Source organism: Felis catus, chromosome A2 (assembly GCF_018350175.1).
Source record: "Felis catus isolate Fca126 chromosome A2, F.catus_Fca126_mat1.0, whole genome shotgun sequence".
NCBI lineage: Eukaryota > Metazoa > Chordata > Mammalia > Carnivora > Felidae > Felis > Felis catus.
In genome coordinates this window covers 124,760,831-124,786,082 of record NC_058369.1, presented here as the reverse complement: position 1 = coordinate 124,786,082, position 25,252 = coordinate 124,760,831, and the positions used below count along the sequence as shown (strand labels likewise).

The 25,252-nt window shown below is 43.0% G+C and overlaps 1 protein-coding gene across 5 annotated transcripts in view; it reads right to left on the bottom strand.

Moving 5' to 3' along the window:
* The window catches only part of BMPER (BMP binding endothelial regulator), a 251,830-nt gene extending 235,392 nt beyond the window's left edge, over positions 1-16,438 (bottom strand). Inside the window, exons 1-2 of one of the 5 annotated variants that reach the window (XM_045052595.1) lie at positions 16,300-16,438; positions 12,414-12,499 (exon numbers count right to left, since the gene is read on the bottom strand). In XM_045052595.1, coding sequence (XP_044908530.1) covers positions 12,414-12,428 — 15 coding nt within the window. In that variant the 5' untranslated portion in view covers positions 12,429-12,499; positions 16,300-16,438. Of the gene's footprint in view, positions 1-12,413; positions 12,500-13,536; positions 13,823-16,299 lie in introns of those variants that run through there. The other 4 variants (XM_006929299.5, XM_019825682.3, XM_019825681.3 and 1 more) reach the window with 4 other exon arrangements.
* Positions 16,439-25,252: the final 8,814 nt, after the last annotated feature.

Below are 25,252 nucleotides of genomic sequence, written 5' to 3'. Positions count from 1 at the left end.
ATTCCCCTACATGCACACACACAAGCATTCACAACAAAAAGGAAGCCACTGCTCTCTGGTATATACATTCCCAGCACATCCCAGTAAGGAAGAAGAAGGGCTACTTCCTCCAACAGAAACCACCCCTGGACTAATAAGACTTGGAAAAAATGGCACATTCTTGCCCCCATCCCAGCCATTCAGCTCTTCCCCAAATTCCCTCTTAGGGGAAAAGGAATTTCCATCCCAGTGCTCACCTATGTGCTAATGGGACTGTGAGCCAACCTCTGGTGGGTCCCAGTGGGCACGGAACCACCGTTTCACATGTGCTTGAAAACAGGAAATCACCACATCGCAATTGCAATTCCAATAGCCCCCATTCCCCCCAAGGAGCATGAACACAGGTACGCGGCCGCTCTCGAGTGGGAGAATATCTGATTAATCTTTCACGTCCTCTCATTCAGGAAAATAGTATCCCCACCGAGACCAAGAAACACTGCTATGTGAGATGTCTTGATGCTACTGCTTTTATACTATAAATCCACAAGGCAGGAGACAGCCAGCAGGCTGTGAGGGCCTCTAGGATTTGTGAATTTCTGAAAGGTAAAGGGATGGAATGAAGCAGTCAAATTCGGCACAGCAAGGCTTTCCCGGAGACAGAAGCTTCAAGCACCACAGACCACAGACACAATGCAGGTGCATCTGACCCAAGAGGGAGCAACTGTCATATCTCCCCTCAAATAGTTCTGCTTAAGGAGAAAATGAAATAGAAAAGGAATTCCCCCCCCCCCACCCCATTCCGGTTTTGTCCAGTAAGAAGCTCTAAGAATAAATGCGAAAAAGAATGCAGATGTCATTACTTTGCTCGCTAAAAAGAAAGCAGTGAGGGGTTAAAGGAATCTTAATGCCATTGCTGGGGTCCACAGATTTCTCAAAGAGGAACCTAGGAAAGATAGGTTTAAAAAAAAAAAAAGCGATGTTTACAGAGAAAGAGGAAAAGAATTAAGATAAAGATGCCAAAAATGCCTCTCACCGAGGCCCAAAGAAATACAAGAACAGCTTTGGCCCTTCTGGTTGTCATGCCTTTTTTTCTGTGGTCCAGGCCCAGGCTCTCTCGGAATAGTTTCCTGAGGTCACCCCCAGATGAAAAGGACCAAGCAACACAACCAAAAAGGCCCACCGCACAGGCTTGAAAAATAAGACGCTCAGCCTAGGCCTGATGGCCTAGGCGGCCATGAAGAACCATCTAGCCAAAATCCATTTAGCTGACCAAGAACACAAGAGTTATTTGGGAAATGCCTGTTTTTTTAAGTCAAATGGAATGGCTGTTATCTCTATTATTTTTATTATTATCTCTATCATTCTCTTTGAAGTGTCTCTGGGGTACCATCACTCAGGCTGCAGGTCCTTTCCCAGAGTGATTTTATGGTTATTCCATCAAAGGGGGGCTTTGGGGGCACACACTGTGGTCAGTGAAGATGTCACTTGTCCCGCCCCCTCATTTTCTCTTGTTAAGTTACCTTCGTGAAACCTTCTAACTGCCATTCAGGTTACAGACCTACCTTTGAACTTCTCATTTGGCAGATCTGGGTTAGTACCACCCATTACCTAACATTTAAAAAAAGAAAAAGAAAAAAAAAACCTCATTACACTACACAACATGTACGTACAATAAGGCCTTTGTCCTTAAAAGAAAAACATAATTTTCAACAGAGTCAGCTCCCAGAAGCCAAGGGAGCTAACATCCAAAACCCAATATAAACATTAGGGCTTGTGTCAGGGTTTCGGAGCTCCAGCCTCACTAAAAGGGGAGGAAATGACCCAGACCAGCAGCTACAAGGATGGGGGAAGCATTTTTCATTGTGACTTTTGAGAGCAGGAGTGAGATAATCCCAGATCCTTCCCTCTCACACCTCCTGTATTGTCACACACATTGCTGCCTTTGACAGCAGGATATTTCTATAAGAGAGAATGTTCCTTTTGTCACAAAGAAAAGCAGGTCTTAATGTCTATAGGACTCTAAATTTTCAAGTGTGAGTACATTCTTTCAAAGGGAAAAGTGTGTTTTTGTAATGATTATTTAGGATGTCTTTTATAGAGAGGGCTGACCTTCTGTGACAAACTCTCTGGGAGAATCATGTTCTGGAACTTGGAGTTCCATTCTTGGGGGTGGGGGGGAACTAGCCCAAGTGTTAACAACCCAAACTATAAACAGGAAACTCCAGCCTGACTCCTACTTAAGTCCCAAGGTTGCGGACCTCTCGCTGAAGCTATGGGGCTTGCAGAGATGACTGGACAAGGTTCTTAGACTTGCAGACTTCATCTCCTAAGACATAAATTCACCCAGGTAACCGCACTACAACACAGAGCATGCTGTTGAAGAGAAGACAACAAGCACGGTCCACGGAGTTGATGGGACCACTGGCTGCAAACTACAAAGCTGCGTGGATTTGTAGGGCCCACGTGTCAAATCCAGTCATATCAGTGAATCTGGGATTAGCCTGTAAAGGATGAGGCCCCCCACCACGGGCATGCATGAGTGACTGTGCTTGGTCAGAGTCACACTCTCAATTGGAGGGGACTCAGGAGTGCCAGGCTCAGAGGGTCCACTCAGTAATTAAGTTTACATTTTTGCCTCCCACCTGCCACCTCCTGACTCAACGGCAAGTGTCGAAAAAGGACAACTAGGCCTCACCGTGAAGGCCACATTGTGATTAGTTGTCTGTAGACGGGCACCAATCAAGGAGGTGAACTTTTGAAGATGAAAAACAGAGAAGCAACTCGTCTTCCTAAGCCCCGAATACGTCCAGCATTTTCCATCTTTTATCAGAAAAGATAGCAGTCACCTCTACTGAAGTTCCACTGTCTACCTGACAGTAATTCACAGTAAACATATTACATAAGTGTAGACAAAAATTTAAATAAAGGGGTGCCTGGGGTGCTCAGCTGGGTGAGCGTCCAACTTTTGATTTATTTCAGCTCAGGTCATGATCTCACAGTTGGGAGATGGAGCCCCGCGTCTTCAGGCCCTGTGCCGGGCATGGGGCCTGCTTAAGATTCTCTCTCTCCCTCTCCCTCTCTCTCTCTTTCAAAATAAATTAAGATTAAAAACTAAAAAAAAATGAAATAAAAACAGTCCATTTAATCGCTTCTTAAAAGCACTGTAGAGGGAGTGATTGCACAGCACTTAGATAGTGGCAGTATCATTTTGGAGGTGCTTACCATATTCCAAACCCTGTTTTAAGAACTTTACATGTTTTAGCCCACAGTTCTGACCAAGGCCCTATGATGAACACAAAGAGACACAGAAAATTAGGCAACTCGCACAAAGTCTTACAAGCCAACAGTAGGAGTAGACTTAGGAATCCCTACACTATTGTTCCTAAAATATATACGCATTAAATCATCTGCTAAAAGCTGGTTTATGGCACACACTTCACTTTCTTCTATTCAGGTTCTTACCCTTAATAATTCCATTCACACTGTTATGCAAAGGCCTTTCACAAACATCAGTACGTCTAACCCACAGGTATCACCTCAGATAATGGCTCCAGTCAACAGATTCGGGCCTGCGTTATTATTCCTCTTTAGAGATGAAGCTGCTGGGTACACAGACCATTGCGATTTGCCCAGAACTCACGACTAAGGCTCAGAGAGTACAAGTCACCTGTTTAGTGATGCACAGCTACCAGGTGGCCCCCGTGAGGCTTGAACCCGGGATTTCAGACACCAGGGCCGCCACTCCACAGCTATACTTCAATGACAAAGCAGATATTGAAAATTCAATGAAGAAAGAAAATATTTTTCCTGAAGACCTAGCTTAGGGATTAAATTATATCATAATATTTTTAAAGCACCATTAACAGTTTAATAGAGTAAACTTGAAAGTTCATAATGGTAAGATTTTATATTAGCCAGGCTCTTTTATATTGTTGCTCTTATTCGTTAAAAAAAAAGAAAAAAAAAAAAAAGCCTCAGTGTGGTCTTGTCCATTTTGCCCTTAACTATAGAAACATTCCAAAGATGTTTGGAAAAGTATATTACTTTTATCCACGAAATTAGTTTTGTTTTGGTACCTTTTAAAATTTCTTGTGGTATTTAACACTTTTGCTAAGATCTTTCCAAATCAAAGTTTGGAAAATTTGTGATTTTTGCAGTAAATTTTCAGAATCGCTACAGCAATCTTAGCTTTGGATTTCTATCAAATGGGGTTCCACCAAATTCCATCTATGATGAATTCGATTCCATGTGAAATGTGCAACAGGTACCAGAGAGGTGCGCACCATCACTGACTGTTTCAAATAGTTCGGTAAGATGATGAGAAAGGTCCTTCTTCGATATTCTCCTAGAATCTTCAGACTAACATTGCAAAATTTAATACCCCTGGTCTTTCTGTTCTTCAAACCTCTTCTGCCTTGGCCTGCACTTTGCTTTCTGCTCCTTCTTCTATAACTACTCAGTCTCTGCCATGGGTTTCTACACTTCTTTACCCTTCTCTTATTTTTTTTTTTAATATGAAATTTACTGTCAAATTGGTTTCCATACAACACCCAGTGCTCATCCCAACAGGTACCCTCCTCAGTGCCCATCACCCATCCTGTCCTCCCTCCCACCCCCCATCAACCCTCAGTTTGTTCTCAGTTTTTAAGAGTCTCTTATGTTTTGGCTCCCTCCCTCTCTAACCTTTTTTTTTTTTTCCTTCCCTTCCCCCATGGTCTTCTGTTACATTTCTCAGGATCCACATAAGAGTGAAAACATATGGTATCTGTCTTTCTCTGTATGACTTACTTCACTTAGCATAACATTCTCCAGTTCCATCCACATTGCTACAAAGGCCATATTTCATTCTTTCTCATTGCCACGTAGTATTCCATTGTGTACATAAACCACAATTTCTTTATCATTCATCAGTTGATGGGCGTTTAGGCTCTTTCCATAATTTGGCTATTGTTGAAAGTGCTGCTATAAACATTGGGGTACAAGTGCCCCTATGCATCAGCGCTCTTGTATCCCTTGCCTACCCTTCTCTTAAATACAACCCTTCTTCTAATTACTCTTATAGGCCCCTTTATGGAAAGCTCGGCGTAGACAAATAATTTATTACCAAAGTTTTGAAGTGTATTTCAATGTAGACAGCTGTTCAATGTAGAATTCAATGCAGAATTGCTGTTCTCTGGTCCGGATTTCTCTTCTGAGCCTACTGGGCTTTTCCACTTGGAAAATCCATATCCAGGCCAACTCATCAGGTCTAAACTCAAGACATGCACCCATGTCAGTAACCTCGTCTCTTCTACATGGTCTATGCCACTGACTAGAACTCTCAAAATTCCCTTTAATTCACCCCACCCCCCACTTCTGTTTTACTGCCAAGTGCTAGCAACATGGGCTCTAAACTTCCTCTGCAAGTCTTGGGGTCTCAGCACACTGGTGCGCTTTTTTTAAGGTGAGCTACCCAATTTTGATTATTGCCTGAAATTTGTGCTACCACTGACAGTAGATACTATCATGGTAATATCTACCAGATGCAGTAATTTGCCAAACGGGTCAAGCAACAGGGTAGAGTAAAAATGGAATTTTGAAAGTAAGCTCTGGGAAACACACTATTCCATTCAGGTGACTGCACCCTGCTCTCAAGACGGTAAGTGATTAGCAAAGTGACTGCTACAGAGACACCATAGCATTTCATGCCACTTTAATGGCACTGTATTTTATTACTGTCTTGCTGGGCGTGGCTTGGAGTCTTTTAATCCACATATTCCAGAACTGGAAGGTGGTTAAAGAAATTCAGAAGAACAAGCGACGTTGGTTTACCCCAACATCTTCTTCCATTCTCACTGCCCCTTCTACTCCAGGCTGCTTGCTCTCGACTGACCAACACAGATCCCTAGAGTCTGCTGTCCAAACTCCAGCCTTGCCACGCCGGAAACATCCCCACAAAAGCCCCTAGAGGCATTTATAAAAAACACATCTTACTGTGTCATGTGGCTGCACCAATATAGAAATCCCACCCCCCACCCCCCCGATTACATGAGTGAAACCGACCTCCTCATTATTGCCCTCAAGGTTCTCCCCTGGCTGGTTCCCACCAGGCTTTCTAGCTTCAGCTTCTGTCAGAGCTTCGGGCCCTCAGGACTCGGCCATTTCCACAATTCCCAGGCACACACTCCTCTGCGCCTTTCCTTCAACAATGCCTTGCCACAACAAGCTTTCCTCTACCCATCGAGGTCCCAGATAGTCCAGTCAGATTTCAATTACAGCTGCCTCAGCTCGGGTTCACGTCTATGATAGTGCTTTTCTGTCACTCCTGTGGAACTTATTTATGCATGTGTCTTTCTCCCCCATTAGACTGTGGGCAAGGGTCTGTCCTATTGGTCTTTGCCTCCCCAAGGTGCCCAACCAACACAATGCTTCAAACACAGAAAAGGCTAAAACTAATAAAATAAAATGGAAGGGGAGAATGAAGTGTGGAGAGAAGGAAGAAAGAATAATATTATTGAAATTATAACCTGCTATCCCTAGTGCTTTGAATACTGTTTTATAGAATTAGGACTGGGAATCGAGAGGTCTTAAAATACACACTCAGCTCATTTGCTGATCTTAACTAAGTTCAACAAGCACACTTGACCTCCCGGTACCGTGAAAGGTGGTGTTATTCGTATTCTTTTTATCACAAAAGAGTCAATATACCATCAGCTGGACAGAAGTGCCACAGAAGAGGGTGCGAAAAAGTGATATCCTTTATTTGTTCAACAAATTTTTTATGAACGGACCTTTTTTTCCATTGTTTTGCCTTGCCTGGCTTTTCTGATTCTCCGGCCTTCGCCATAGCTGTACCCCAGTCTACAGAAGGGCTCCCCTTCTTCAGCATTATTTTCTAGACTTAAAACACAGTTGACTGTTGATGCGCAGTTGAAAGACCAGAGACTATGTTTAAAATGGGATGTGGACGAGATGGGAATGAGGTAGGGGAGCACACGACTAAATGGGCGGCAAAAACCCACTCGGGTCTGGAACGGGGTTGAGAGACTTCCACGAGGCGGGCCAGGAAAATCCCCATGTTGCCAGACCACTAGGCAGTTTTTCCAGAATTACAGCGCTCCTGAGTCCCAACTCTATCCCTCTGCCAATAAAAGTACAAGTGAAGGTGACCCCACAGGCATAGAGATGTAAATACTCTGCAGAAAAACGAGGCCCCTCTTCCATGGAAAGTTTTTTTAGTGTTTAATGGAGAGCAAGGGGAAAACTTATACCAGGGCTCACAGACCACTGGACCAATAAGGAAGCAGCCTAGATCAGCCCAGTCCAAGTCTGGAGGGATAGAAAACCCCACAAATGTTCCTGACTTAGCCCCGTTCATTCATAGCGATGGGTGGGCTTGGCATCATTATCCCCATGCTGCTTCTATTTTTTTTTCCCCCTTTTCTGATGAAACTTTGCATCCTATTCCATGTGAGGAAATAAGAATTTAAACAATAACGTCATCATCAACAACAACAACAATGAATCATTCTAGAGAGCTTGCTGGATGCCAAACCCAGGGCTAAGCCTTAAATGCTGTTGTTCACTTGATTCTCACAGCAGATCTCTGAGCTTGGTATTGACATTCATCCCACTCTCCAGATAAGGAAACCAAGCCTTGGAAATGTAAGATAGCCTTCCCAGGTTCACCACCAGTTAGAGACAGAGCCTAGATTTGAACCCAAGCCCATCTGATGCCAGATTCAAAGCTCTTTGCCAAAATATGATGCAATGCCAGACAAAAAAGCTCACTGCATTGCAGGTCTTCCTTTGAAAGGGTCTTCCAAATTCCAGACCAAAATCACTTGAACCACCCCTGAAGAGAGCCTATGTCAGCTTCACAGCGGTTGAAGTAACTTTTTGGAGCTCTTAGAAGTACTTAAAGAGGTCTTTAAATAGTAAACAAAGAAAAAGTAAAAAAGTAGTAAGAGCAAATTGGTTTAGTGGAGACGAAACTGGCTTCACATCCCAGTTCTGACTCTTAGTAACTATGTAACCTCAGGACATTTGCTCTGCCTCTCTTAGCCTCAGTAAAGCATGGGTAGAAATAATTGCTTCAGAGGTAGTACTGGTGAACTTGCTAGCACAATGCTAGAAATAAGTTACTTCCCTTAAAACTGTTCTATTGAATACATTGTTCTATGGAAAGGCAATTGATCACAACACCTTCTAAACAGAAAATAAACAAACAAACAAATCCTGATCGCTTCCTTAGTGAGCATCCAAAGTGCTCGAAACACCTGTGATAAATGCGATACGAAACAATTTTCAAAAACTTAGGCAAATCTATGTATATGTGCATATACCAAGGGCAGTATCTCTCTGAACACATCTGGACTACTTCATATTTCCTTTCTCTCTCTCTCCCCACCCCCAGTTCTCTCTGTCTCTCTCTCTGTCTCTGTCTCTCTCACACACACACACACAAATGAAATCCTGATGTAACATTATCTCTCTCATGCTCAACATGTGCCTAACACTTGCTCAGATAATAGATATCTCTTCTCTAGCCAGTTAATTTCAACAATAAAAAAAAAAAAAAAAACACATGAGGATGTTATGGAGATAAGGCATCCCACAGAACCGAAGATGCCGGTAGCTACTTCTTTGGTGACAGAGAACTCTTGTGATTAAAAGGTAGAAGACAGCAGACAAAGTCTCCCCTGTTCTCACCACTTGGTTGACTCTAAGACAGGTGGAGCCCGCTTCTTGTAACAGCAAATTTCACGTTGCTTTTTATGAGCAGAGGGTCCATTTCTACATTGCACCTCCGGATTTAAAAGAGGAAATTTAAACCTCAGAATAATGTTTTTTGCCGAACAAAACGTATGCCAAACTAAGCTCTGACTGACTTCTGGTTTTCTGAGTCCCGGCCTCCAAACTTTTCTCAGGTTTCCAGGACTGGGCCGAACTCATTGGCTGGTGCCATTTCCTCCTATGTGACACTTAGGTGGAAAAGGGACAAGAAGTAGGAGTGCCACCTCTAAGTCACACTTGGTGGACGTGGCGATGCCCGAAAGATCCAGAGAATTGTTTTAGATTCATTATCCGAGCATGGCTGGCTCTTATCAGCTGTACTTCAGGAAAGGCACCAATGTGTTTTCCTAGGCATTCTGGGGGAAAAAAAAAAAAATTCCAGCAAGCAGGGGGAGAAAAATCATACAAAACAGCAGTGAGTCTGAGCCTTCCTTCCTCAGCCCCATAAAAGCCCGTTTTTTAAGGCGGAGGAAAGCCACGCTTTGCTTTCTGACTAAACAATGGAGCACTGGCATCTTTGATCTAAACTGCCTACCGGATTCCCTCAATTTCATGACAGTGGTCCAACTTTCACCTTCCCCTTGAATAGACGAACTGAAGCTGTTCTGACTCCTACACTTTAAAACTATATCCATCACCAGTAACAGACAGGTTATTCTTGGATCACAGCGGATTCTGGCAAGATGCTGGGCCGAAGCAGACGAGGATAAATGAGAATACGATTATTCAGTTCTGCTTGCCGTGGCCACCGTGCCCGCTGTCATCCTCAAAATTCCCACAGAAATGAGCTCATTCCACTTTAAAACATCTCGGAGCTTAAAGGTTTAAATCAGGCCAAGTTGATTTTGTGGGGTTTTTCAGGCTTTTACACTGTAATTACATACAGGACTTCATGCCACCTACTTCCTCCCAACTGTAACATTTTACGTCTTTTTTAAGCATACGTTGAGGTTAGCCTTTTTTTTTTTCTACATGTTATGAAATAAGATATGAACTTGTGCTCAGCTTTAGGTACCTTTCTGCCAAAAGGCTGGACCAACACAAACTAAATATGACTATTTTCTTTATCCAAAGTACAGTTTTGACTATTACATACCCTCTTAATGTACATACATAAAACCGGCTCACAACTAAAGCTCCCTGCAGGTCAGCTGAAATCATAACGAGATTTTCCTTTCATATAATGTGATTAACAAATGTTAGCTAACTGAACTCCAAAAAGACTCAAAAGAAAAAAACAAAATAACTCAAGCAGCACCGAGAAGTAAAATGATTCAACAATCTTCGTATTTTTTCCTTGCTTTTTCACACCTTTAATTAAGCAAATAGCCTGTTCCACTTGATTATAGGTAGGTGCCCTAGAGGCAGATGAAACCAAGAGCGAATTCCAGCTCTATCTACTACCATATGAACTTCACAAGCTACAAGACTCTTTAGCCTCAGTTTCGTTGCCTGTAAAATGGGGGTAGTAAAAGGTCTCGAAGGACTTTTGTGATGGCTAAATTAAATAATGCGGGCTTAGGTAAGTGCCAGCAAATAAAGTGTTTCGTAACTGTTGCTGTCACTGCTATTATCTATCTGCTAAAAATGGCTACCTTCCAACCTAAGTATACAATGCCAACCAGCCTCACTGCAGTCTGGGGTGCTCTGAAATCCAAGGACTGCAGTAGATCCCTCAGAAACTTACAAGAACATACACAAATAGAGAAGTGGCCATCCATCGATTCCTTCTCAATTTTATCAAGTCATTACAAATGTTTGGGAGCACCGACTATGACAGCTTGGGTCCCATAATCCTAAACCTCTGCAAAGGTCAGGAGAACGTATCACTGAACCTTTCAGCTCCTGAAGGAGCTCAAGACATCTTACGAATAACAAGTGAATGGGATTGCCAGAGTCAGGACTTCACGTGTTTATAAAAGGATATCTAACAGCTCTCACTCAAGGGAGATACCTTCAAATGTTGAAGATATAAATGAACTTGCTATCCTTCGGAGCTTAATCAATACTTTTTAGAATAAATAATCATTCCCACTCGAATCCCAACTGAGGCTTCTTTTCTCTTCTGATTCATTCTTTTAGCTTCAAAACAGCAGGATTCTAACAACTCTCTTATTTTCAGTAAGGCTGTGCTCTCAAAGAAAAGCACTATTTTCCACCCTGACGAGAATACTGAAAAGGGGGATTGCTCTGTGTAGAATTTTTCATAATGTTATTCGGGAACAGTTTGCAAACTGTATATTTAAACTTTATAAGTAGTAACACTGCCAAAGAGAAAAACACTATTTTCACATGTGGAGCTCCGAGCACATTTAAATGTTATTCAGTAATGTCCCCTAAAATCTTAAGAGATTAAGATAAAATAATTTACTCATTTTATACAGATAAGATCAGTGAAAAGGGAAGGTTATCACTCCCCCAACCCACCCTCCACCCCCCACTACATTTGTAAATATACAATGGAGACAAAATTTAAATGCAAAACTTCAACAGGTCAAGGATCACTAACTGACTCGGCAACTGGTAAACAAAATCTAAAGAGCCCCTTTCCTGGCTCTCTTTTATTAAGGTAACAACATTTACCATCTCAGCAAATGTAATGTATTTTTACCTCTGTTTCTGTTGATTCCCTTAGTCTTCAGAACCTGATAATCATTTGATACAGACATTCACCTTCACTCATTTATCATTTTGCAACATTGACCTCATCCCTTGTCATGAGAAAGTTTGGGTAGTTTAAACCCAGATGGCTTGGCTTTCACCTAAATTGAGAAGAATCCCTTCTACGGTTCCATACAGCATGTTGATCTGTTAACTAGCAGTCATCTATCACTTTTGGGCTTTGCATTTGACTGCCTTAATGTTTTTCCAACAGGGTTTTGTGATGTGTAGTTCTTAACCAAGTTTTGCCAAAAGTGATTGGCATGTAAAACACTGTCCAGCAAATATGTTGCTCTTTGTGAGTCTATATTTCATCTCAGAAATTCGTGTTCATATAACTTAATCTCCCCCATGTGGTTACTCATTAGATCTTATCATTAAGTATTAAACCAAAATAAATGGAAACAAATTTTTTTTTAGTCTATTAACCACTGCCAGTGTTAACGAAGCAGCTGACGGCCAAGTGTCATTCTCTGTTAAGGATAGAATGTCCCTTCTGACTCATGCTCCCAGATCAGAAATATAAAGACTGTTCTGGAGATCTTAGGGTATCACAGGCAAAGAAATCCAAGATTACACCTCATCCTCATGTTTGTTCTCTGTGACTGTCACCTCTCTTTCCCCTTGTCAGGGATATCTTATCCCCGACTTTTACACTTAAACGTTATCTCATCTTCCCACTAAGATGACAGAATCAAGGCAGAAAGTGTGGTGGCACCTATGATTTGGTGGCAACAGCCATTCCGGGAACAGACAGTGCCAACGGTAATTTTATCACTGAGACGATGCCTCACAAAGCCCATCTTAATTTTATTTCTATAAGGATGATGTCAAAAAGAAGAATCCCAAAGAAACTCAACTGAATTCAATTTGCCAGCTATGTGCAGTTTTGTAATGACTAAAAACCATTTTTAAGATCTGGTTATATTATTACATCTAATGGATTCACCTTGTCTAATGGAGCAATGGGCTTCACATTACCTGATTTCCATACTTACCAAGCAGACACACATTATACAAGGGTTGTCTGTGATGAATGGGATCTGGAGGACTTCACCTTCATTTTCACATTTCGCAACAGAACCTGAAGTGAAGGGGAAAATTCAATCTCACTGAATGGCATTATTGCAAACATTTAAATTTTTACCCTAATCCTTTTTGAAGCAACTACCCAGATTCAGAAATCTCTAATGAGTTTTAAATTATCAAACTCAACAAAACCAAATCCCCCCAGAAATAATTATTTTAAATGATTTTATTTGAGGTTTAAAAAAAAAGCCTGTCATATATAAACAGATTTTCTGCTCTCAGATGACTTAAGTACAAATCCAAGTATTTCACTGACTCTTTAATACTCCTCCTTGATGAAGGTATTTCAACTAAACACATATCCCCATATGCGCAAAAAAAAAAAAAAAAAAAAAAATTCAAAGTGGACATTAGGGCAGAACAAAATTCAGGACTGTGGCAATGAACAGGCCTTTCTATGAATCTGCCTCATATAATCTTGAGTTTAAATCACTTTTTGAAACAATCTTCTTTCCTCCTCTCTTAGAAACGGACTCAATATTTTCTTTTCTGCACCAGGTGTCAGTAAAGTATGTCCTTCAGAATAGTAGCTGAGGTCTTCACCTGCCTGAAAGCATATCATTATTATATCCTGCTGGTATTACCCTTTTAAAATATGACAGTTTCTTTAAATTCAAAGTCTGGAGTGCCAGTGTTTTAAAAAGCACTCCTTACACAGAAGCTATGTCGGAACCTTGTAGAGTGAGAAAGAAGGGTATGTGGAAAACGGCGCAAATGTTTTTCCTTGATACGTACATGAAGGGAAGAGATCAAAACAAGGGTTGAGGCAAACAATAAAAATAAAGAAATTTCTCAAATTCCAATAGAATTTCTCTTGATGCTAACAGCTTCTCAGTCCTCCACCCCTTAACCTACTCACTGCCTTCCCACCCCTTAACACGGCGGGCTTCGCTTCATCCCCACCGGCCAGCGAGTGGCAGGCGCCAAGGTGCTCGCTCCCCACCCTCCGGTCCCCCGGGCGAGACAGTGCCTCGGCTCCCAGGTACCAAGCCTGCGTCCGGGAGGGCCGGTCCCTCCCGCCCCCTCCCCTACCTGTCAAGAAGGAGGAAGCCAGAGACATGGGGACCCCCGAGCAATTGAGCAGCAGCAAGACGCAGCAGGTAATCCCGGGCGAGCGCCGGCAGGGACGCTCAGCCAGAGCCCTGACGCCGGAGAACCAGAGCATCGTCACCTGGAGGGAATCCCGGGCGACTGCAGGTCCCGCGCCGCCGCCTCTGCTCCGCTACCGCCGCTCGCAGTCAAAAAGGGCTCTCAGCCGGCGAGTCGGGAGACAGTCCGCGAAGGAGGGAGGCGGGCGCCCGGGAGGGGGGGCTCGGGGGGGGGGGAAGCGAGGGGTGAGGGGCGCCAGGGAGGAGGGGTCCTGCGGCCAGGCTCCTCCAATGCGGTTTTTTTTTTTTTTTTTTTTAGGGAGTTGCTCACAGTGGCTTAGTCGTCGGCCCCCCTACGCCAGAGATGGGGCCGGGAGGAGGGGACGGCGGAGCAGCCGGAGATAGGCCGAGAGGAGAGGCTGCGCTGCCGACTGCGCACCACCGCTCCGCCGCCGCCGCCGCCGCCGCCGCCCGGGCTGCAGCTACTGCCCCGGGCGCTGCCGCCGCAGCCGCGTCTTCCACTCCTGCACTCCCCACCTCTCGCCGGCCCCGCCGGCTCTCTGGCCGGCCGGCGCGCGCGCACGCTCCCGTGCCCAAGACGGGGGCGCACCGGCCGCCTCCCGGAACCCGCTGGGGGCGCCCGGGTGCAGGAACCCCGCGCCCCGGACACGTCTCAGCCGGGCGTCCAGCCCGCTCCCCAGCCCCTCCAGGGAGGCCGCCGGCCCCGGGTCGCGGATCCGAGCCGGGCAGGCGTGTCTCCACGGCCCGGCGCGCTCGGTGCCTCCTCCCTTTCCCGGGGAAACCCTCCCTTAACCGGGAATGCCACACCGCTTCTGCTCACGCCCGGGTGCCCCAACCTTATGAGAGAGCAGAAAATGGGGCGAAGGGGCGCCTCACCACCCTGCTGTCTCCCAGGTGCCCCAGCTTTGGGAAGGAGCGACAAACGGGGCGCAGGAGGGGCCCAGCAACTTTTCACTCCCGGCTTTGCTTCCCTCTGGCGGGGGCGCGGCAGTGGACTGCCGGGCTGAGCGGACACAGGGGCGAGGCACCTCCGACATCAGTGTTCAGTGCTTAAGTGTCTGCTCGTGGTGACATTAGGGAGGACAGAAGTTGAAACGACAGGCAAGGTCGATTAATAAAAGCACAGAGGCGAACGCTTTTCGCCCTTAAAAAAGAACAGTCGCTCCAAGACTCCTCCCTTCCAACCTCTGGCGCACAGGGGCGGGGAGGTGCCGTTTGACTAATCATTCATTCAGCCGCGAAAGAGGGAGGGACGCGCCGGGCGGCTTATCTCTGGCGGGGGGCGCCACCGGGGACTCCGCAGCTCGCAGCTCTGTCGCCGCCGCAGCCTCGCGGCGCCCTTCTTGCCTCTGCAGCCCTGGGTGTCGGCGAGTGCGGCACGCCCCGCGGATACCTCCGCCCGAATCGCGGCCTCCTGCCCAAGCAGTAGCACCCAGCCTCTGCTCAAAGAGGGGTTGCAATGGAGAAGAATTTTTGTAACCAAATTGTGAAGGCGCGGGGTGGGAGTTAGGGCACATTTAGCTTGGGCTGGAATCTGATAATCAGCTGTCTTCGGAGTTCACCGTGGGTTGCCGGCTTCCTCCCCCCAAGAATGGAAACCGGGTCCCGCGCGCCCATCCTCCTGGCAGACCCGCCTGGGAGGATCCCCAAGACAATCTTTGCCTAGCCAAGCACTTTTCTTAGCGGGACGCACTTAGTCTCCCGGCGAAGTGGGTTGTCTGCAGCCCCAGAAACCAAATCTTTGAAAATGAATTAGTCTGTTTGCTAATACATTTAGTCTAGTTCCATCTTATCCCCTCCGCGCTTGGGGCGGGAGTGAGGGGTGCTGTTTATGTGTTTTCATGTTTTAATGCAGCATTGCCCACGTCCCGCACATCAAGGAGCTGATTGGAGCACACTGCTCCGACAGGGAAAAAATAAGGGAAGGGAGAGCTGTCATTAGCCTAGCACGCTCCATTTCCCTCTCAAAACAGGTTTTTAGTATAAAAGTTAAAAGAAAAGAAAGATGATGTGTGGCTCTTTTGGGGGTCCCCCCTCCCTCACCAAAAAACCGGCCGTGGCCAGGCAGCTTCTTGAAAATCAGAATGTGTTTAACGTATTTAACCATAAAGAGGGAAACTGTAAGAAACAAAAACCCTCCAAACCCAATCTTACCTCCCAATCCATAGTGACTGATTAAAAAATAAAATAAAAACTTTTATTACTAGATAAGCACAATCCGTTGAAACCACTATCTTCTCAATCTAAAAAGATTATCTCTGCATGGGGTTTTTAGAAAAAGATGTTAATCACAACTTAACTAGGGAAAAACAGAATAATGGGGAGACTGAGAGACCTTTTATTGCTGCAGACTTAAGCAGTAGATTTGGATAAACACATATTAAGGAACCAGAGGAAATTTGAAGAAGGCCTGTGAGTTGCTCTGATGTGCCTTCTCTGGCACCAGCCACACACCCTCAAAGGTTTGCATGACGAAATTCTTCATGATGGAATCTAGGTGTGTGTGGCCTTTGTCTAACAAGGGGCGTGGTGATTTGGGATGCATTGAAACCCTCTCTGTAGGTACAAATCCAAAAACCACCTGAAAAACATTTTCATCTGTCCGGAAGCTTATGAATGTGAAAGATGTACAGAAGCCTTTGGCAAACCCTACTCCCCAAAGCATCTGACTCCCCAGAGGACTTACCAGAATGTTCCTGCACACATTCATTGCTGCTGCTGCTGCTGCTGCTGCTACCCCTTCAAGTGAAGGTCTATCAGCTGCCAGTTGGTCTCTATCTACCCAAAGCTGAGATATTCCAGGGTCCAAAAAGAAAGAAAAGAAGGCCTCATTGAATGACACATAAATCTGCTTTCACAATTAAAACAAATGGTGGTACCACCCAAATCCCAAAATGCTCTTGAGGGAAATCGAAAGAAGACAATGAATGTTTGGCTTTGTTTATAGCATTTTTCAAGGAAAGGAGGTAATGGGGCTCAAAGACTATTGCTTAACTCATGACCCATTCCATTCTCAGATAAAGTGCTGTCTCGTCCTCTTTACAATAAAACATATCACCTAGTCTTACTAAAAGGAAATCAGGCCTGTGGTAGGAGAAATTCTCCTCATCTCTTGCAAAACTGTGATACTGAAGTTGCAGTGAAAAATCCAACTAATATATAATTTAGCCAAAGAGATGATATCAACCAGCATCCTAAAAATAGAAACAAATAGATCCATCAAAAAGGCAGCAGGGTAAAGGGATAGTGATACCAACCACTAAGGAGGGCCGAAAGTATTCCATAAATGTGTGAAGGTTTTGCTTTATAAAAGACATCAGGCTACGCCTTTTAGACTTGATAAGGATAAGGGGTGGCGCTCCTAAGGAGTTTACCATCTAGTGAAGGAGATAAAGCATGTTTGTAAATGAAGGCAGTACAAAGTAGGAATGAATGTGGAAGTTTCCCCTTGTCTGCAGACTCTCAGTGGGTGCCTAAAACCACATATAGTACTAAACCCTATATATACTATGTTTTTTCCTACACACACTATGATAATGTTTAATTTACATTAGGCACAGTAAGAGATTAACCATAACTAATAATAAAATCAGACAAGTATAACAGTATACTATCATAAAATTCTGTGAATATGCTCTCTCTCAATATCTTATGGTACTATATGCACCCTTCTTTTGCTGAGGCGGGCTGATAAAACACCTATGCGATGAGATGAAGCTAGGTGAATGACGCAGGCTTCATGACTTGAGTTAGGCAACTACTGACCATCTGATGATTCCTCAGAAGGAGGGATCATCTGCTTCAGGATCTCAATTGACCACTGGCAAATGAACCTGCAGAGAGCGAAACCACAGATCAAGGGGCATGACTGTGTAAAAGGAGGCGATAACACGCCCTGCTGTGGAAGTTTAAAGAAAGAAGAAATTGAGCTTTCTGGAGGAAGTGGCACAGGAGCTGAGCCTTGAAAAAAGGGGAAGCTTTAGTAGGGGAAGCGCAATCTGGCAAGAGCAGAGAGTAACAGCCAGGAGTCACGTGGTTGATAGAGAATGGGGAGCAGCCACCCAGTTGGCTCTATTTGTTGGTAGAGCAGGAGCTGTGGGAAACCTGGGAAATCATGAGGAATCCACCGGCAGCACTTACAGAATCCACCCCTGATGAGCAATATAAAGTTTACCATGGAGTAAGTGCCTAATTCTTCTTTGAAACCACGAGATGAAAAAAAAAAATAAGTAAATAAATAAAAACTAAATAAAATAAAACAACCAAACTACATTTCTGGAGAAAGGAAATTATTTCTGCAGGTATGTTCAGCAATCTGCACATGTAGTCATTATTAATCATAGGGGGGAGCACCATTTCCACTACATCTTTTTGAAAGGGTTTGGACGATACAATGCATAATACACGTGAATCCGTTTCTCAACATTTTAGCAATGGCTACATAATTCTGCTTGGAATGAAAGTACAAATGTTGCTTTTAACTATTTTTTTAAGCACTGGAGATCTTAGACATCATACAAACCAACTTCCTGCCCTTTCACTTTAAAAATGAGAATCTGAGAGCTACGAGATAAATGACTTTCCCGAGGTCACACAGCTAGTTAATGGCATAGCCCATTTCAACAAAGTTCCTCCGGTTCTCAGACATGGTGCTTTCCATTACAAATGTTCTGCCTTCTTAAGTCATAGGAATTATAGGAAAGCACCACTGGATGTTTTATATACAATGAAAATTAAAATTACAGAGTTGATGCAATACTCAAAAATCTATTGAACCGAACTGGCAGCAAAGACACAAATTCTAAGACCATAAAAAGCAGACCACGACTTAGCTTAGCAGCTGTACAGTGAATATACTCTTAGATCACCAGACTAAAATGTTAAAGAACTAACTGTACTCTCTTCTGGGCTTTGCTACTGGTTTGCTTCATTTCTGTTCCTTCAGAAAGGGGTGGGCACCATTGTAGCCGGTGAGAAGTCCTCCAGATTCTGCCAGAGGGCTCTCCTGTCATTCCAAGAAGTCAGAGTCTCTGAAATTACTTTTTTGTGGCCGGTGGGGAGAGTGGGGACAATGACAAAAGCATCCTTTCAGTGTCATTGTTCTATTTTACTTAAATGATCATTATTAAGATTGAACTGCTAAGTGATTAACCTGATCTTTTCTCAATTAATCATTTTCTTCATTATTTGTAACCTTAAGCTTCTTTTCGTACGACTATACTCACTAAAAGAGTTTATCCATTTCTAAAGCAGGGCATTTTGATCAAGATGATAGAACCGAGGCATTTTGAGACACAGTTGCTGTTATTTTGTTATCAAAATAACAAAATCACTTTTCTTTATTTTTAGGTGTTTTTTTTTTAAGTTTATTTATTTATTTTGAGAGAGACAGAGAGAGTGCGAGCGAGGGAGGGGCGGAGAGAGAGGGAGAATCCCAAGCGAGCTGCCCAGCCAGCTACAGAGCCAGACTCCTCAAGTCTTGAACTCCGGAAACTGAGCCAAAATCAAAAGTCAGACGTTTAACCAATTGAGCCGCCTAGGCACCCCTTTTTTAATTTTTGAAATAATGTCGTAGTACATAAACTCCCTGTTACTCTTCCCTGGCTCTCACCCACCTCCGACTTTACTCATTTCTTGCCTCAAGGATGATGGTACCTCATGAGTAATGAGATAAGGTTCACCTGTTTCACGTAGCATTTGTTCATTTAAACGTCCATGAGCCAACACACCTGCTTTGGAGTGTCATAGATTCTCCAGTTCTACAAGTACAACAAAAGTGGCTATTGTTCAAAGATGTTTTTTAATCTCCATCAATATCTAAAATATTTAATAAATAAGTCATTTTGATACTGGAGATTATAAACATCAGACATAAATTTGACTCCATCACTAGGAAGGCACCATGTTGCTCATTTATAGAGAATAACTTTGAGAAAGGGTCCTTTACCCCACATTCTATCTGGGAAGTCACTCCCCAAACCAACTTTGCCCAATCACCAGCTTCATGGGCACCATAGCCGCAGCCCTGTCTATCCGAAGTGGGGGATAGTTGAAGGAAGCACGACACAAACCTTAGGCACCAGAATAGTAAGCTAATGCCGTGCTCATTTTGTCCTAGATTGCATGAGCCCTCCTATAAGATTTTAAATCAGTCTCATTGAATTGTTCAAATCCGTTCAAACATCAGCATAGCAGAGAATGTCGCCATTGCCTCAGAACTGTTTTCTGAGATGATCTATAGACTCAGAGAAAAACTGTTCAACACTACCTACGTAACAATGTATACCACCAGGATGCTAGGTAACATGTACACAGGCTGGCTGTCCTCCAGTACCCATTCTTCCTCAATACAGAACCCCAAATCTGTGCAGTGCATGTACGGCTTATCAGCAATAAACACCACTTTCCTCAGCCTCTCACAGATAGTGACCCCGTGAGGAACTTGTAACCGTAGGATAGAATGGAAATCGTCTTTAGAGGAGGGACATGCTCTTCCTCCTTCCCTTCCCTCCTCCTGATGGCTGAAGTATAAGTATAAATAATGCCGCTGGAACTCCAGCAACCACCTTACCACCTTGTCCCGTGAAAAGAGCTTTAATGGGGGGGGGGGAGCTTTAAGGACAAAGAAGAGCAAGAAAGAAGACAGAAGACTGAACTCTGACAAGAACTGCGAAATGAGCCCTGGGCTGACTCCCTCTGACTTTCCTGAATCTGAGAGGAAAAGCAGAATCTGTCTTCTTAGTTTTCTATTTCCTTGTTACTTGCAACTAAGCATAAAATCTTCTGAAATATTTAGAACTGAAGAAGAAGTACCCAACAAAAAGTCAACTGTATTCATTGATTAATCTATGATTTAAAGATTGAAGCACTTTCAGAGCCAAAGAACAGATCTAGGATGTCAATCACCTGTGGTGCCTGTTTACTTACTTCTAATGAGTTTCAGGAAATTCAGGGGGAACTTATTCTTTCTTCTAAAAAACAACTTTTAAATATTTATACTCATAGCAGCATTATTCACAATGGCCAAAAAGTAGAAGCACCCTACGTGCTCATCAACGGATGAATGGATAAGCAAAAATGTAGCAGGTACATACACTAGAATATTATTCAGCCTTAAAAAGGAAGGAAATCCTGACATGTGCTACAACATGGATGAACCTCCAGGTGATTATGCGAGGTGAAGTAAGCCTGTCACAAAGACTAGCACCATACATTCCCCTTCTAAGAAGTAACTAGAGCAGTCAAACTTATAGAGACAGAAAGTTTACAGTGGTAATTGCCAGGGGCTGAGGGGAGTTGTTTAATGGGCAGCGTTTTAGTTTTGCAAGACAGAAAGAGTTCTGGAGATTAGTTACACAACAACGTGAATGCACGTAACACTACTAAACTGTACAGTTAAAAATGGTTAAGATGGGGTGCCCGGGGGGCTCAGTCAGCTAAGCACCTGACGCTTGGTTTCAGCTCGGGTCATGATGCCACCAGGGTTGTGAGATCGAGGCCCGTTGTTTTGCTCCTCGCTGAGCAGGGGAGCCTGCTTGGGATTCTCTCTTTCCCTCTCCCTCTGTCCCTCCCCACCTAGCACAGGCTTGTACACTCTCACTTTCTCCTCTCTTTCTTTCCCTCTCATTCAAAAAAAAAAAAAGAAAGAAAGAGAGAAAGAAAGAAAGGAAGGAAGCAAGAAACTGGTTAAATGGCAAATTTTATGCTATGTCTATCATACCACAATTAAAATGTTCAAGATAATTTTTTTAAAAGATAACTTTTATATTTTCTTCTTCATTACCAAATCAACATAATGGCGGGCCCCCAAAGTAGGAAATACAGATGATCAAAGAAAGAAAACATTGTCCTGTTTTATAATCGTATGAAAGTGACTGGCTTTGTGCTAAGCAGTTTACATATTACCTCATTCAGTTCACCCAACAAGCTTATGAGGCAGGTACTATTGTTAGCCCCATTTTACGTTTAAGTGCCATTAAGCACCAAAGGTCAAATAAATTGTTCAAGGTCATGCAACAGGGAGTTGGTTGAGCTACAACTAGTATCCACGCAGGCCAACTCTGGAGCCCTTGCTCTTACTAATTATGCTATTGTGGATGTTTTTGTCACTAAGCATTCTTTGGCTACATCATTTTAAGTAATTACATAATATTCTATTTTATGAAAGTACTATATTTCTCTTAAATCATCTTCCATCTAAGTTGTTCCCAGTTTTTTCCTACTATAAGAGATGCTTGAGTGAACATCCTCTTACTATTCATATTTATTTCCTTGAGGATAAATTTCATTAACTGGCAGACCAAAGGCATGTGCATTAAGACTTTTGAATCCCATTTTTACACATTCTTAATCAAGGATTCTTTTCCCCTTCAGTCTTAGAAATCAGCCAGACTGACGTGCTTCTGTAGGAGCATCAGGAGCTCTGAGCTGTTTCTCAGTGTTATCTTAATAGATGTTTGTAGATGCAGAGGATATACAATTAATTTAAGGCTTGTTAAAAATAAAACACATCCCATTGACTTTCTAGACTCCATTGATTGCGTGGTGCAAATATTTATTTAAGGAAATCTTAAAACAAACAATAGTGACTTATTTAACAACTATCAGCTTCCAGGCACAATATCAAGTGCCTGTGAGCTGGAAGATAAAGATCAGTTCCTCCCAGTTTTCTCCTCAATCCCTTCCTAAAAGCATCCTCTTTCAACTTGAATTTGCAGTGGCTTTTCCTTCCCCAAGCCATACTTTCCAGTACCTCCCGCCGGAAAGACAGGAATCATATTTAATGAACAGTTGCAGCATCTCTGAGAAGGCAACAAAGTAAAAATTTCCAGTGCCCAAGATTTAATCCATCAAAACTATCCCATTAACTCGAGCTTAATTTATAGTAGTTTGCTACCCATGAGATTAGTTAGTGGTCATTACGGAATGAAGAAAATTAATTTCACTAATGTGGGAAGCATTCAAAGGGAATTCTTTGAAACTAATCCAGTGACTTAATATCTGGTCCTAGTTCTGCCACTTGACATTTGAATGATTTTGCAGCAAATTAATTAACCTTGTAAGGCTCAGTTTCTCCACCGAATATGTGGGTGAAATAGCATCACCTCGGCTTGCCCGTCAGGATTGGGTATGAAATCATTTTATAAAGCGCTACATTAAAAAAAGGAACTGAAAACTAGAGATTTGGGATATGAAAGGACCCTCAGAAAGCATCTAATTCTACTCCATCATACAAACTCTTCCACTGAGGTTCAAATAAATAAAGTAAATTGCCCAAAGCTATGCTGGACATGATTATTATTATTATTATTTTTTTTTTTTTCAGAAAAGCGAGGACCTTCTTTGGGAAACATTCTTCAAAACATATGGTTTTACTGAGGTCTGCTGAACTTTATTAGCCTCTTCTCCCCACCCTCCCCACACACCCTCCCTGCAAACAGGGAGATCATGTGGCCCAAACTGGGCCAATTATAACTTCTCATCCCTCTGACCACATTCATTGGTCAGGAACTGAAAACATGACCCCAGCTCTTCCGGATTTTTCAAACTTCAGCTGAGGGGAAAGTACCTTTTGTTCTCTGTTTGAAATCTGCCACATAGTTGGCCTTGAATAAATGTTGGCCAACATAGATGTTATTAACGATAATAATCTCAAAGTTAATATACCAATATCTAAGTACTACAGCACCCGCTATCATCAATGCCTGAACCTAAAGCACTAAAACTAAAGGTAGATAATTTGGGACATTAGAGAAAGATCTGCAGAGGAGGAAGGAGACTGGTCTTGCAGGACCCCTAAGATCCAGGATGGAGATACCAGGAACCTGCTTCCCCACTCTTAGCCTACCCTTATCTTCACAATCCCCGTCAGTCTTTGCAAGGCTAGAAATCAGTCTTAAGGCTGTTCAAGGCAGTAAATCCACATTTATTGAAAAACTACTGTGTGGGTAACAGGTGCTCTGTTCCCATTGAAGTTATCATAGTTTCTTTCATTTTCTTCTCGTTCAAGTTGCCATAATTTCCACTACTCTGAGACGTTATATTCTCTAGAATATAGAGACATATAAAGCTGTCATTCATAGTTAGCTAGTTAAAATTTTTTTAATGTTTATTTATTTTTGAGAGACAGAGAGAGAGCATGAGCGGAGGAGGGGCAGAGAGAGAGGGAGACACAGAATCCGCAGCAGGCTCCAGGCTCCGAGCTGCCAGCACAGAGCCTGACGGGGGGCTTGAACCCACAAACCGCGAGGTCATGACCTGAGCCAAAGTTGGATGCTTACCTGACTGCAGCCACCCCTATATTTAGCTATCGAAATGTGTATACTTTATTTGTGTAGACAGGAGTAGGGGAGAACCCAACACCTTCACTGAATATTTTAACTGATGTGGGGGAAAAAAATCAATTCCAGAGGATCTAGTTCCACTGCATTTCTCATTCCCGGTGAGGTTTATGATGGAAATAATTGCTGGGCATTAGCTATTGTACTACTGACAGATGCCATTAAATGGACCCCAGACAAAACAAACAAGTAAATGGCAGTCTATTTATGGGTCACTTTAGTCTCTACTGCTATAAATAGCTTGTCTTTGGGCCTTATAAGAAGTCTTTGCTCTGTATCACATGTGAATGTGTTACTTTTTGCTACTCCATGTCTGGACACTCTGATAAGCATAAGCATAAATGAATTCCCAGATGCGAATGATGTGAAAAGATGCTTTTTCATTCTGAAGTGTGTCATTGGGTCTCCTGCTCTACTCTTCCACATAATGAATTCCCTAGATGACAGAAGAGTCAGTATAAAAACCTGAAAAAGTGGTAAGTGTAACTTTAACACGTTTTTCTTAAGTTAATATCATCATTACTTTCCCTTAGAGTTTGGAAAATAATTCTCCTGGAGCGTAAATTACTCTTTGATTGAAAGCAAAATTCCTTCAGGTTTATCTTGCAGTAAACACTTTATAATCCAGCCTGGATGAAGGAATAGAATATTCTGGTACATTCGGTGTTCTAGTTGATAAAATATTTTAGTTGAAATATATAGCATACCGATTCTCAAAGCATTGGGAAACAATAAAATATAATTAATATGCCATGAATTAAATTTTCATTTTGATGATTCAAAGGAACTTCAAATCTTTAAATTCCTTGAAACTCAAAGTGTGGTTGCTGAACCAGCAACATCTGTATCACCCGGGAGATAGTTAGAAATAATCGAATCGAAGACCCCATCCCAGATTTACTGAATTCGAATCTGCCTTTCAACAAGGTCCCCAGGTGAAAAGTATATACACAGAAGTTTGAGAAGCACTGTTAGTACCACAGGATGATCAATTAAAAAAATTTTTTTTAACATTTATTTATTTTTGAGACAGAGACAGAGTGCTAGCGAGGGAGAGGCAGAAAGAGAGGGAGACACAGAATCTGAAGCAGGCTCCAGGCTCCGAGCTGTCAGCACAGCTCATGAACCATGAAATTATGACCTGAGCCAAAGTCGGAGGCTCAACCAAATGAGCCACCCAGGTGCCCCGGGATGGTCAATTTAAACACGATCTTTGTAGCATAAATATAGCGTAAGCGTACCCAAATTGTAATGAATTAATAGAGTTTTAGTTGGTAAAAGCAAGGCGCGGCACTTTGC